This window comes from the organism of the source record quoted next, unplaced genomic scaffold (assembly GCF_019419815.1).
Source record: "Pyrus x bretschneideri cultivar Hongxiangsu unplaced genomic scaffold, Pyrus_bretschneideri_v1 Contig32, whole genome shotgun sequence".
In the NCBI taxonomy this organism is placed as follows: Eukaryota; Viridiplantae; Streptophyta; class Magnoliopsida; order Rosales; family Rosaceae; genus Pyrus; species Pyrus x bretschneideri.
Genome location: NW_025999635.1, coordinates 2,988,264 through 3,000,293, shown reverse-complemented (window position 1 = coordinate 3,000,293; position 12,030 = coordinate 2,988,264). Strand labels below are relative to the sequence as shown.

The following is a 12,030-nucleotide window of genomic DNA, read 5'->3' as shown; positions in this document are numbered from 1 at the left end:
AGTAACATGATTAATGGGTAATGCTTGTGTCCCCTCATCAATGTGTTGTTTACTTGTTCCTTTATTTATGATTAACAGACTTTTACAGTCTGCTAAAATGATTTCTTAGATTAGTATAACTCTTCATTTTGATTTTTGAGATTTAAAATGGATAGAAGTTGCTCCTGAGTTTTTCTACATCAATCATTTTGGTCATTCTATACAAATTTGTACTAAACAAGGATAAAATGAAATAAATACCCTCAAATTTTTTTTAAAATCATTTTGGCATATTGTTTATTGAATTGAGGGTACTTTGTCAATTTGGTCCTTATTTAACAAATTTTTCCATAGAATGACCAAAATGATTGATAGTGGACAGACTCAGGGACTACTTCGATTGATTTCAAATATCAGGGACTTAAGTGACGAGTTACGCCAGTCTTAGGGACCATTTTAGCTAAAAAGTCTTCTCTTTATCAACTAAAAGATTATATATGCAAAAAAAATTATTCAATTTTGAGATCTTTTTAGCCATTTATATGCATAAAATAAATAGACCGTTTATCCTGAGGATGCTACTTGTTATAAAAAAATGTTCATTGGTTTAAAGCATGGATGACTAAACAATCTCCAAATTAGACGATTTTTTACAGATATGGTCTATAGATGATAATAAGGAGATTGAACAGTTCCGATTATAATTTTCGGACAATAAATATTTATTAATCGTATGTGCAGAACAAATAAGTTCCTCAATATATATATATATATATATATATATATATATAAGACAAAAGGACAATCACTGAAAGAATCTATGCTATATTTATTCTTCAACTTCAATCCACATCATTGAATGAATGGGAGAATCGTTTTAATTGAGTTAATTGATAATGAACCTTGTGCATTTTGCAAACTGGTCCAAACTTTGCTTTAAAAATCAAAGACTACATTTAAGGCGAGGAAGCTTCACATTTGACTATCAAACATGTAGGTTACCTTTCATTGTTATGTTTATTGTTTCTTACCATGATGAAAAAAATTAACCAACCACCAACTATTCTATCAATCAGCCAGTAGTTAGTCGATATTTCTTGTCTCAATATTAAAAAGAAAAACTATTCAATATATTAATTTAATACAATTTAAGTTTATTTAAAAAAAAAAAACAGACGCACAGATTAGGTTAACAAACTCAATTCATTTGTTCAAAAAAAAAAAAAAAAAAAAACTCAATTCATATATGCATATACTACAAATATATCTATACTATCTATTAACAAATTCTCTTTGTCAACAAATGAGAATGAAAAGACAATTTTAACCCTCAATTCACAATTCAATAAAAACATTCTTAAAAAAATGATGGGCATAAAGATAATTTCATATAAATTTTTTTCACTGTTTTTTCTCCCCTATCATCCACATATGGTCAAAAAATCTCTTTCTATTTTTTCTTTTCACATTTGTTCTAGTGAAAAAATCATAATTTTCTCACACGTGGGGTTTTTTCTAGTCGTCGTAAAGAAAAGGCAAAAGAAAGCGTATTATTTATTGAAAATTTTAACGAAAAGTTTTTGGTGTTGTCCATTTTAACGAAATCATATTTTTACAATAAAAAGTCAATTCTGGTGCTATTCACTTTACCCTTTATTTTGTCTTTATCATTAAAACTTAAAATTTTCAAATTTTTTTCATTAATTTTTCTTTATTTATCTTTCTTTTTTGGATGGGATGGAAATGGTCCCATGAACGACAAAAATGACTTCCCGACAAAAATAAAGAAATAAAGGGAAATACCAGAAAATCAATAAGACCAATTTCCACGTGGATAAATATGTATGTACACGTCCACGGTTGTTGTGATGATAGAAAGGGGAGGACCCACAAAACCAAAACCCCCCAAAACCCACGGTCCTCGCTTTTCAAAGTGGGTAACACATCTCTCTCTCCTCTTTCTCTTACTCTTTCTCTCTCCTCTTTTAGCTTCAGTTTTACAGCAGACACAGAAAGGAGAGGAGAGAGTGAGAGTGGATTCATCTGTCTTTCTCTCTCTATTACAAGCATGCAAGCCCTGAACCATGTCATAGTTTTCACTTTTACCACTCCCAACTCCCTTTATTCACACCCACTGGTCACCTCTCTCACCACTACTACTCCACTAGCTCTGAATTCCCACGTCCATGGAGGACTCGGCCGACGTCTCGGCGGTGCTCGAATTCCTGAGAGCAAACGGGTTTTCGGAGGCCGAATCCGCTCTCAAAGAGGACATGATTGAGAAAGGCGAACTGGGTTCTTTCGATTACGAGAAGTTCTTGTTTCCGATGGTTCCTCCGCTGCCGCCGGTCAGAATTCCGGCGAGTTTCCGACGACCTGAGGTTCAGGGCGGTGGAGAATGCTCGGGATCGAGCTCCGCGGAGGACGATGAGTTTGTGAGCTTGGGGTCTTCTACTTCTAACAAGTGCTCTTCAGGTAGTTAGAAACTTTAAGTTACTTACTTTCAATCAAAATTAAGCTTCTGGTTTCTGGGTGAATTCAAATTAAGCATACACACACACACATATAGATAGATACATATATGTATATATACACATGTATAGTGTTAGGAGTAACTTAATGCTTAATGTATAAGTTGTATCTTGAGCTTGGGAACAGAGAAGATTTCCTGGCGATGATCGTGCCACTATTTGTTTCTGTTAGTTGATAGTGAATTGGAGAAGTCTCATCTTTTTCTCTGGTTCGCAGAATTTACAAATCCGTATGGAGTTCGATCAACATCTCCAAGCAGTTCCCAGGCTTCATCTGATAGGTTCTCTCAGTTTGGCACGGCACGCGATTACCACGATTTCGATATGCAAAATGACCTGTTCTGGCACGATGAGAAAGATGATGGAGGAGACTTCATGACTCCTTGCTTTGAAGGGCCAGACTTCTTCGCCTGTCCCACTGAGGATAAGTTCATCATGACTTCCGATACAGACAAGGGGAACGAGAAAGTGCTGGGTCTGAATTATAAATCCGAGGCATTTCAATCGGAAATAAGCCTCGATTGCCTGGACAAGAGTTGTCTTACTGATGTTTCTCCCGTGGATGATACAAGGGAGGTTTATGCGACGAATTATTATCATTTTGAAAAGAAAAATCAGTTGGAAGAAGGCTTTGAGGAACATTCTGCAGAATGCTGCTATCCAAGTTTGAAAGAAACCGATTTCAACAATTGCCAATTAGATGTTTCGGGGGGTATCCTTCATATGGATATTGATTCTGCTCCATATCACAAGTTAAGCAAAAGTTCTAATTACTCAGCCAAAAGGAGTTCGAAAAATGGGTCCTCTGGTTTAGACGATAATGTTGCAGTGAAAGATTTCATGCCAAAGGGAGTTAAAGGATATGAAGGAGTCGGTGAAGTAAAGAAAGGATCCCACGAGCCTGAGGTTGGTGCTGATGGAGATGGTGTTGCTCCCGATGATTTTTTGATGTACAATAATGACAAGGATTATGAAGTTTTCGAGTTGAGAATCGTACACAGGAAGAACAGGTTTGTTGCTCATAGTGTCCTTTCTATGGTTTTGACGACTTATTGATCCATCTTGACTGAGAATATGCATTTACCATTGTGAGGATATTTTTGTATCTTTGTTTTGATGTAGGATTGAGCTTGTGTTTGCATAAATTGATAAGTAGCTATCAGTTTTACTCATGTGTTCTGCTGTTTACAGGACCGGATTTGAAGAAAGCAAGGATTTCCCCATTGTGCTAAAGACTGTAATTGCAAGCAGATACTATGTAACGGAATATCTTGGTTCAGCAGCTTTCAGTAAGGTTGTACAGGCTCATGATCTTCACACAGGAGTCGATGTTTGCCTTAAGATCATAAAGAATGATAAAGAATTTTTCGATCAGAGTCTGGATGAGATTAAACTTCTAAAGTTTGCCAACAAAAATGACCCTGCAGACGAACACCACATTTTGCGACTTTATGACTACTTCTATCATCAGGTATTTCCTTCCGATCCAATATAAGAAACTTCAAAAACCGTTTTGATATTCTTTGTTTTGAGTGGGATGCCGTAGTTGTCATTCACTGAGGCTAAGTTTTATAACCTGACTGATGCTAAGTTTTATAACCCTATGATGGCTACCTTTATCTCTTTCGAGATGGTTGATTGAGATTCTTATAATAGCATGCATTGTTCATACTATTTAGTGTGCTCAAATTTATTTTTGCAAAACAGGAGCATCTCTTCATTGTTTGCGAACTCCTTCGGGCAAACTTGTATGAATTTCAGAAGTTCAGTCAAGAATCTGGTGGAGAAGCTTACTTCACAATAAGAAGGTTGCAGGTTTGTTTGTATTAACTCATAAATGCTTGCCCTGCTAGATTCCATCAACCTATTAACATGGCTTTCCAGCTGCCTTAAAAATTAGTTACGAGTAACACAGCTTACACAGAACTTAAATGGTGCCCTTTTTTAACAGATTATAACCCGTCAATGTTTAGAGGCATTGGACTACTTGCATCGCTTGGGAATTATCCACTGCGATCTAAAGCCTGAAAACATTCTTATAAAAAGTTACAGAAGATGTGAAATAAAGATAATTGATCTTGGAAGCAGTTGCTTTCGCACGGACAACCTGTGTCTATATGTGCAATCTCGTTCCTATAGAGCTCCTGAAGTCATTCTTGGCCTCCCTTATGACGAGAAGATTGACATGTGGTCTCTTGGCTGTATATTGGCGGAGTTATGCTCTGGAGAAGTATGCCCCCTCTTTTGCTTGGTTTTATTCATTATGTTCAGCTCTCTTTTCTTATTCTTGTTGAAATTCGATTGCATTGTTACTGATTGGCTATTATTTTTTCAGTATCCTGCAAACTTCTTACACTGTTTATGCCTCTCATATGATATTTTCTTTAGTTTCCCATCAACTTGAAGGAATAACTCCTCAGGTATAATGTTCATATATAAATACATTCATGTTCATAATATCTCTGTCTTGACCAGGTGCTCTTTCCAAATGACGGGGTTGTAATGATCCTTGCGCGCATGATTGGAATGCTTGGTCCTATCGATCTGGATATGTTAGTGAAAGGTCAGGAGACCGATAAGTACTTCACAAACGAGTTAGATCTTTACCACATAAATGAGGTGCATACTTCAAATCTTTCTCTTTAGATGTAAGTTGCATGCAGTCGGCTTTTTTCTGGATAATATGCAAGGAGAACGTATCTTGCGATAAAGTGTAGGATCTTTCTTTGATTTTAAGTTTCATTCGTTCCACAGAATCGAAAAACTTTTGTAGGTGTTTCCGGTTTCTCCTAATAGGAAATCATCAGTTCTTTTCCCTTTTATAAGTCAATGTATAAATCATTCGGACTAAACACTTTGCCATCCCACATTCAGGAAACAAGCCAACTGGAATACATAATCCCAGAGGAGTCCTCCTTGGAGAATCACCTGCAAGTAACCGACATTGGGTTTATCGACTTTGTCAAAAGCCTGCTTGAAGTCAATCCTGAGAGACGCCCAACCGCAAGGGAAGCACTAGAGCACCCATGGCTTTCCTACACATATGAATGAACTCATGGGGTACGTAGCAGTTCTCCTTGTGGGTTCATTTGTAAATTGAGTTTTGAAGAGCAATTTTCGAACCACGATCTGCATCCGGTGAACACTGGACTGCGATGCGCTTCGGATTTCAGTTTTGGTTTCGTGTACATGGCCTTGTTTTGCATTGTCTATCGTATATTCTCTCGTTCTGATTTAACATATTCATACTTTTCTTGTTCAAAAAATGTAATGTTTGAGTGGCTAGGTCATACAAATGTATAAAACGTTCTGCATTAATATGGTGTTGCTTTCTGATTCACTTATTCTAAAGAAATTCAATTTTTCTGATGCTTAAAATCTTTCCGTTAATGACGCTGGTCCGCTTGTAACTTCTTGGTTTTTTATTTTTTTATTGTCGGGTCTAGGTTTGACTCTCAAAATGTTTATTAGAGCTGAGAGTCATTCAATTGCGTAACGTATCATTACTACTTGATACATGCATATGCTATATCACACAGAAGAGATTTTTCGATGTAATTAGTGATACGATATATCTATCTCATCACACACGTCTATTGTTTTAACAGCAAAATCTTGTGAATCAACAAATGGAAGCAGTCGAGTGTCGTGTCATGTTTAGATGAGAAAAAAGGGTCTTCAAATTTGATTGGCGGAAATGAAACAAAAGAAAAATACTTTGACTTGAAAAGTAAATAGTATTTAATTTAAGGATCAGTGAATAATTATTTGATTCAGTAGTGGCAGCGGTGATTTTGTAAACGACACCAACGTTGTTGTAAAGGACAAAGGATTGTCTCTTCTGATTGGCGGGAATAGGTTTCACTTTCCCACCTTTCTCCAACGCCCACGCTCTCCTTTCCCGCGTGCAATTAAACTCTCTTACTTGACATAAACATTTATAATTTTATTAAAATTTTCATTAAACATTAAAGGAGATAACCTTGTTATTAACTTATTACAGTCTAATATAATCTAATAGAAAAATGATGATAAACATATACTAATTTTCTCTTTGCAAAAATCCATGTTAAAAATAATCTGCGAAACTCAGCTTCCATTTAATAATCGTGTCATATAGCTCTTAGTATCATAATATGATATTTATCTCATTTAGAAGTAAGAATCTTAAGTTCAATTTTGATCGATAACAAAGTTGAAGCAAATTAATGTGACTAGCCAATTGTGTGGTTTAGTTGAAGTCTCCCACCACCTTAGTATAAAATATATCGTTATGTTAAAAAGTATAAAAAAAAAATAATCATGTCATATTCAAGTCATAGGAAATAACTTTGTGCAAGTAATGAATTGCCCTATTAGTTTGGCCTTTTCTTTTCAACCCCTTGCATCCTGCATTCAAACTAGGGAAATTTAATGAAAAACTTTCGGTACTATTCACTTCAACGAAAAACCACATTTTTTACACTAAAAAGTCAATTCTGGTACTATTCATTTTACCCTTTATTTTGTCCTTATTGTTAAAACTCAAAGTTTTTAAGCTCTTTTCATTAGTTTTCTTTTCATAGTATCCTTCCTCTGCTTAGTATAAATTAATGAAATTATCACTTTTATCATCAAAAAGAAAAATCGTTAATTTCATGTTTTATTTTAAATTTTGGAAAAAATGATATATTTACACCAAATAGTAGGACTAAGCTACACAATGAGTCACTTATATTAATCGTTCAAATTTGTCTTCGACAAGAAATAAACCTTAAATTGCTCACATACAAATGAAGAAATATATTATCAAACCATAATGCTAAGTGATAATTAAGAATCACTTTTAGATAAACTCATATCCAAACCTAAAATTGCTCTCTTACAAATGAAGACAAATATTACCAAACTCTATTGCTAAGTCATGATTAAGAATCATTTTTTGATAAACTCAAATCATATTGTGTTGAACTAGTGTTAACCAATTGCCACTCTACTATTTTTTTTATTTTTTATTTTTTTTGTCAAACGATAGATTTTGTTAGATTAACCACCGACATGATTCAAACCCACGCCATCATATAAGGGCTCAATTTATTTTCATTACTGTGGTAAATAGTCACTTGTAATTGCCACTCTACTATTCACCACCGCCAAAACTCTCACTCTCGCCTAAGCAGCGCGTCGGGCTCCCCATCCCCTCCCTCCTCTATCTCTCTAGGCTTTGTCGAAGGTGGCATCGCCAAGGAAACAAGGAACGAGAGAGAGAGAGAGAGAGAGAGAGTTTTATTGCAGAAGGGCCAATCAATCAGCTTCTTCTCTTCGGAGTCTGACAACCGAGATAATGGCCGAGTTGACTCAGGACGAGGTGGTCTACTCGCCCAAGACTCTCCAAGTCTGGCGAGCTCTGCTCAACTGGCTCGGCTTCTTCTTCCAGATCTTCCTCCGAATCCTCCGAGCTCTAGGCCACCACCCCCTCCTCTCTTCCTCCTCCTCCTCTTCCGCTTCTTCCGCCGCCTTCAAATCACTGCCCGTCATCGAGCTGCCCGAGAACGACTCCCCCGCCGCCTCCGCCGTTGTAATCGCCGACACTCCCGATTCCGACTCCGACGACCCTTTTGGAAAGCTCACGGTGCGGTTTTCAAATTAAAAAACTTTCTATTTTTGAATCCTGTTTAAAATTTTATAATTTTCAGAATTTCGAATTGCTCACCGAAATTATTGTTCTTTTGTATTAATTCAAGAGAAAAAATTGATTTTTCTATATATAGATTGGGGAACAAGAATTTAATTAGCTGGAATTATACTCCAATTGAATTATCTGAATCAAGTGTTTGATAGGAACTTAGAAGCTTCTATGGTTCTGGTTTAGTTAATGCAGAATTAGTAAGGGCTGGTTTGGGAAGCATTTGTGCCCAAAAGCACTTTTGCTAGAAGTGTGTTTATTGTAAACATGTCGAATTTTTTGTTGAGAGTCCAAGTGCCTCATGAAAAAGCCTTGGTAGTGCTTCATGAAGAAGCACTTGGCTTCTTTGACCCAAAAGTGCTTTTGAGCTTTCTGCCAAATGAAATCAGAAGTGAATTTGCTTATCAGAGAGTAGTTTTAGCTCTTCCGCAAGCAATCCCACAAGGGACCTAGTAATGGATGAAAATGGAAATTCAGTAGAGGGAGGAAGAGAGTGGGTGTGCTGACACTAAGATCTGCAGGTAGTTCTGGACCTGGATGAAACCCTAGTGTGTGCATATGAAACATCCAGCTTGCCGGCTGTAGTTCGAACTCAAGCAACTGAAGGTGGGATGAACTGGTTTGAGCTTGAATGCGTATCTTCGGACAAGGTGCTTTTTTCTTATTTACGTTGATTATCTTGCATTCCCTCCGAAAGATGAAAGTTTCTTGACGTGAGTGTGTTGGGTTTCGAAGGAATGTGATGGCAAACCGAAGGTCAATTATGTCACAGTCTTTGAGCGCCCAGGGTTGCATGACTTCCTAAAACAAGTTAGTCAGTTTGCAGAGCTTGTGTTATTCACTGCTGGTCTTGAAGGTTTGCTTATGACTTTCCGTTTCTTTGTTTCTATTTTCTCTTTGGCCGCTCGCTTTTCATGTAACTGTTTGGGATACTTATGTTTTTGTATGGTTGCAGGTTATGCTAGGCCACTTGTTGACAGAATAGATGTGGATAATCTGTTCAGTTGTCGACTTTATCGGCCTTCAACAACTAGCACGTAAGTTCTGCTGCTTGTATGTTTGATCTACTGTAAATAAGTCTGGTCTCTTCTGTGAAGATTTATAGTAATTGACTCTGATACCGTCATATGTTACCATGGTTAGCACTTTACGGACACTGGAATCTTATGGTCTTTTGTCTCATGTCATCATCACTTAGGTATATAGCCACCCTATATGGTTAGCTAATGAACCGCAGCACTCTAAGCATGAAATATTTATTCTCGTACACATGTACCGTCACTGGACTTGGTTGAATGGTGGATCATAGATCATTCTCAGTGAACTCACAATGCACGTAGAGGCCCTCCTCTCCCCCTGGCGGATGATTCATGTTGATGTTAAGTGATATGTCTTTGTTCAGTTTAGGGATCACACATTTTATGAAGAGAGTGAACGGGTTGTATGGATATGATATTTTAGCTACCGATTCTTTGGAGTTTAATATTCAGTAAGATTCTGTATAGAATGCAAACATATCATACGATTCTCAACAGATGTGCATACACTTCCACACTCAATATTTTCCTTGGTTTTATTGTTTCAAGTCCTGATTCAAATGTGTTGATGTAGAGTTTTTGGGTGACCCATTGGCTCCATTAGTTTGTTTAAATAACCAAATATTGTTATTGGAGACTTTAAATCCTTAGTTTGGTAAAATCTCTAATGCTGGATGAATACAGGGAATACCGGGAGCATGTGAAGGATCTATCTGGTCTATCAAAGGATATGCGCCGAATTGTTATTGTTGACAACAATCCCTTCAGTTTCTTGTTGCAACCTTCGAATGGAATTCCATGCATTCCATTTTCTGCCGGGCAAACACACGACACACAGGTAAAAATTTCATTATCTTGCTACAACTTTTGAAATTTCAGTACCCCTTTACTTTATCTGTTTACCTCTTTAATCTCTTTTTCATTTCCTCTTACCTTGCTGCGCAGCTTTTGGATGTTCTTCTTCCACTCCTCAAGCAGCTCTCGCTGCAGAAAGATGTGAGACCTGCCCTTTATGAAAGGTTTCACATGCCCGAATGGTTTCAAAAGCAGGGGATTCCTTCAACTGCTTGGAAATAGTAGATTTTTCAAAATTGTACGCAATGGCGTTACCCATTCTTCTTTCACGCAATCCTCGATAGTTATTCTGTTCAAGCCTCAAGGCAGCGTCTCATCGTCGGACTCCAGGTTTCTGCACAGCAGGTGTGTTCACTGCAATTTGTTGATACAAGGCTGTGTTTTCACCAGACGTCGAACTGCTGCGCCTCACTATCATACGAAAACCATTGATGTATTTAGATTTTTTAAGAAATCGATTATTCTCGTGTAACTATGTCTATATGCTTGCAGTTCTCTTCAGCGTCTGTATTTTGCTAGAATTTGTGAAATTGTTGCCAATAATTACTAGCATTTTGTACGTTCCTCATAGTGCATTGAGATTTATTTGTTGCTGATATGTCACACACTATCAATAAATAATATACATGTTAAGGGTTCCGAATCACGCAGTTCAAACCTATGACCAGACCTTTTGCAACTCTAGCCCTGGCATGGAGGCTAAACAGTCTCTCCTAGTACGGTAGTACCCACCAGAAGGAACATGAATAGACCTCACTGCTGCCCAACTGCTAATCTCTTTGATCACTTAGGCAAAGGAAAAGGGTTCGAGCCAAACTAAACCGGCAGTTATTTGAGCGTCTATTGCTAGCACAACTCGGATACTTAAAACTAGAAGACGTTCTACCTTACAATTAGGGTCGTGTCCTATCATTCTATATCTATCATCACGTGATCAAGTCATATGAAAAGCGATATATCCTGGTTTATACTTGAGAACTGCCTGGAATCGGTGGTGAAGCTGATTTGCCGAAAAAGCCTTCACCATATCTTCACCTTGCCCTACCTTGATCTGAGATTATCTGGCACAACAAGGACACCCAGTTCATGGCCACATCTGACAGTTATATATAAGCTTCTTTTTAGTTTGTTTCGTTGTTAATGATGTCCTAATTGGGGATTAGCCAGCAATCCGACATCATGTTAGGCATTAATGTTAACTCAGTAACCAAAAGCAACGACAATTCGACATGCGGGTCTGCGTCGTTCACTTTCCAAACTCCATTGCAGCCTTTCGATCTCTTTGATTATTTGAATTTTTCTGTTAGTATTTTATGTTCATTCTCGCCGTGAATTTGGCTGCCCTAATGTTAACAATAAAAACCTACAAAATTATGACGCTGACACAATTCGCATCTACACCAAACGAGAAGGGGTAGGTTTAACTGCATAATGGGCTAGCAATAATATGATTCTAATTTGCATTTGACAAGAATCGAATCTAGGACCTCTCACTTACAAGTGAAGAGGAATATCACTAAACTGTAGTACTAAATGTAAGCGTGTCAGTTTTGTGTATTTAAATAGTATCAATCTAATGTTAATTTCAAATTCAACACCTTACAACTAACATCACGGTTTAGTAAAACTCTTTTCAGACTCATAGTTGACATATTTCAGGATCCCTTCCTTCTAATTCATTAAGTCTGGAGGTCTGGACCGTTGAAATTTGATCAAACGGCTACAAACAGGAGCCCACTTTAAAAGTTATAATAACTTTAGCTGTTTGATCAAATTTCAATGACCTGAATCCTCGGACTTGGTGGATTAGGAGGAAGGGATCCGGAAAGGATCCCTTTCCATATTTCAGATTTAGATTATTTGATTGACGTGTTCTTTGCTTAATCATTATAACTTAATCAAATCTCCGCTTTTTAAATATGGTTAGGATTTGGGACACACGTTTTTTACATACATTTTGACA

At 37.1% G+C, this 12,030-nt stretch overlaps 2 protein-coding genes across 2 annotated transcripts; both read left to right on the top strand.

Moving 5' to 3' along the window:
- The first annotated feature begins 1,897 nt into the window (after positions 1-1,897).
- LOC103936817 (dual specificity tyrosine-phosphorylation-regulated kinase 2) lies at positions 1,898-5,888 on the top strand. The gene is made up of 7 exons (XM_009346699.3): positions 1,898-2,454; positions 2,728-3,520; positions 3,702-3,981; positions 4,218-4,325; positions 4,462-4,740; positions 4,986-5,129; positions 5,385-5,888. The coding sequence occupies exons 1-7, from the start codon at positions 2,166-2,168 to the stop codon at positions 5,559-5,561; spliced, it is 2,070 nt and encodes a 689-aa protein (XP_009344974.2). The 5' UTR covers positions 1,898-2,165; the 3' UTR covers positions 5,562-5,888.
- Positions 5,889-7,833: 1,945 nt separating this feature from the next.
- On the top strand, positions 7,834-10,631 carry LOC103936809 (carboxy-terminal domain RNA polymerase II polypeptide A small phosphatase 1). The gene is made up of 6 exons (XM_009346683.3): positions 7,834-8,121; positions 8,697-8,825; positions 8,911-9,031; positions 9,131-9,212; positions 9,897-10,050; positions 10,158-10,631. Exons 1-6 carry the CDS (start codon positions 7,834-7,836, stop codon positions 10,287-10,289), a joined length of 906 nt encoding a protein of 301 aa, XP_009344958.2. The 3' UTR covers positions 10,290-10,631.
- Positions 10,632-12,030: the final 1,399 nt, after the last annotated feature.

Bases quoted from the DNA above. Each gene is read 5' to 3' on its own strand.
- LOC103936809 (XM_009346683.3), top strand. From the start codon at position 7,834: ATGGCCGAGTTGACTCAGGACGAGGTGGTCTACTCGCCCAAGACTCTC. The intron at 8,826-8,910 runs GTGCTTTTTTCT...TGGGTTTCGAAG, and splicing joins AATGCGTATCTTCGGACAAG to GAATGTGATGGCAAACCGAA. The intron at 10,051-10,157 runs GTAAAAATTTCA...CTTGCTGCGCAG, and splicing joins GGCAAACACACGACACACAG to CTTTTGGATGTTCTTCTTCC.
- LOC103936817 (XM_009346699.3), top strand. From the start codon at position 2,166: ATGGAGGACTCGGCCGACGTCTCGGCGGTGCTCGAATTCCTGAGAGCA. The intron at 3,982-4,217 runs GTATTTCCTTCC...TTTGCAAAACAG, and splicing joins ATGACTACTTCTATCATCAG to GAGCATCTCTTCATTGTTTG. The intron at 5,130-5,384 runs GTGCATACTTCA...TCCCACATTCAG, and splicing joins ATCTTTACCACATAAATGAG to GAAACAAGCCAACTGGAATA.